General features: G+C 54.9%; 1 protein-coding gene across 3 annotated transcripts in view; it reads left to right on the top strand.

The window, feature by feature from the left end:
- The window catches only part of SLC37A1 (solute carrier family 37 (glucose-6-phosphate transporter), member 1), a 96,676-nt gene that overhangs the window by 70,689 nt on the left and 24,120 nt on the right, over window positions 1–1,867 (top strand). For all 3 annotated transcript variants that reach the window (XM_011954092.1, XM_011954090.1, XM_011954089.1), the window contains 2 exons: window positions 849–911; window positions 1,733–1,818. In XM_011954092.1, coding sequence (XP_011809482.1) covers window positions 849–911; window positions 1,733–1,818 — 149 coding nt within the window. The remainder of the gene's footprint in view (window positions 1–848; window positions 912–1,732; window positions 1,819–1,867) is intronic.

Consider the following 1,867-nt stretch of genomic DNA (forward strand, 5'->3'; position numbering starts at 1 on the left):
AGGTGGTGTGGGGACTGTCCCACAGCCTAGCAGGGACAGGGCCTGCCCAAGGGCCAGTGAGTGGGGAGGCAGCAAGGAGCGCCCTTGGATCCCGAGGTTCTTTCCTGGCCTCGTGACCCCCGCCTCACTTCGGCCGGTGAGCTGCACACGGCCTGGGCCTTCTTTCTCCCTTCTTCCCCTGTGGTTGCAAAAGGGGCAACATTCTCAGGACTTGAGTCTTGAACTGCTGGCATTTCCAGTTTGTTTGCAAAAAGCAAAGTTTCCTGTCTGTGCCATTGATGATTCGGAAAGGCCAGGTTTGACCCGCAGCCCCACATGCCGCCCAGTCTCCTTTCTCACGCACAGCCGGCTCAGTCCACCTTAAAGCCCAGTCTCCTTTCTCATGCCTGACTGGCTCAGTCCACCTTAAAGCCCAGAACTTGTACAAAATCTAGTGGAGGGCACCCTGAGCTGGTGCTGGGAGGCCTCTGTGTCCTCATCTGCAGCTCTAAAGTCATGTGGTCAGACAGCACATGTGACCGGACGCCCGAGCATCCAGGCTCCTTCCACACCCCCACTTCTGTCCTGTGTGAATCTAACTTCATGGCGGAGGGGCCCCCGGGGGGCCTCTGAACCAAAGGTGGGATAATTAGACTGAGCAGAGGAAAGCCACGGTTTTTGGTTAAGAGTGTTTTCATCCTTTCTATGTTATTTGTTTTTTAAATCTGAGTTAACTGCTAATTGCTCCTTGGTGTCAATCAAGCTTATGGAACCCGAGTCTCGTGCATGGATCCTGTTCTGCCATGGTGTGTCACTGTGATACATGAAAGAGATCCTCATTGTTTCACACTCCGTTGTCATTTTAATAGATCACCTTGATGCCAAGAAAGCAGGGGAGCTCTCCACCCTGTTTGACGTGGGCGGAATCTTTGGTGAGTTCATTAAGACCTGTTCTGCTGCAGCAATAATTTCATAAGGCGCATGATCCCTGAGCTGATTCGCTGCTCACAGGGAGCAGGGTTCCCCAAGGTCTCGTATCCCCTGAGTGGACCCAGCCCAAGAGGGTCAGGCCGTCTCCTGGGGGTGGTCTTATGATCTCCCCTCCCTCCCCAGGGCCCTGACTCTGCACTTGAATAGCTTCCCTCAGAAACAGCATGCCAGCTGGGCTCAGGGGCTCATGCCTGTTATCCCAGCACGGTGGGATGCTGAGTTGGGAGGATCGCTTGAGCTCTTCTTGTTATGAAGACCAACCTGGGCAACATAACAAGACCCCTCTCTACAAAAAATAGTAATAATAATAACTGGGCATGGTGGCTCGAGCCTGTGGTTCCAGCCTTGGGAGAATAGCTTGAGCCTAGGAGGTTGAGGCTGCAGCGAGCCATGATCATGCCATTGCACTCCAGCCTGGGTGACAGAGTGAGACCCTATCTCAAAACTAAAACAAAAAAAAAAGCAGCAGCATGCCTCTTGGGCAGGTGACAGACTGGCCACCTTAGTACCTTGATAGGTAAAGGGGCTTCAAGACTGGTCTAAAACCTGAACTCACAGATGTCTCCAAGACTCTCACATCTGACCACAGCCAATGGAGGCCTGCGGGGAGGTCAGGCCTGTGAGAAGGCTGCCTGCCCGTGATGCATGGAGAGAGGGGCTTGGGAAAGGAGGAGGCCATTCTCCGGGCTCCTGCAGTTCTGCTTCCTCCCTGTGGGCTCATGCCCTGGGACGTCAGCGCCTGAAGCCCACCTCTCCGTTGCAGGTGGAATCCTGGCAGGTGTGATCTCAGACCGACTGGAGAAAAGGGCCTCCACCTGCGGCCTGATGCTGCTGCTCGCAGCCCCCACGGTCAGCCCTGCTGCCTTCCCTGGGCCCCAAAGCCTGCAGACAGTTCTCC

Source organism: Colobus angolensis, unplaced genomic scaffold (assembly GCF_000951035.1).
Source record: "Colobus angolensis palliatus isolate OR3802 unplaced genomic scaffold, Cang.pa_1.0 Scaffold38, whole genome shotgun sequence".
In the NCBI taxonomy this organism is placed as follows: Eukaryota; Metazoa; Chordata; class Mammalia; order Primates; family Cercopithecidae; genus Colobus; species Colobus angolensis.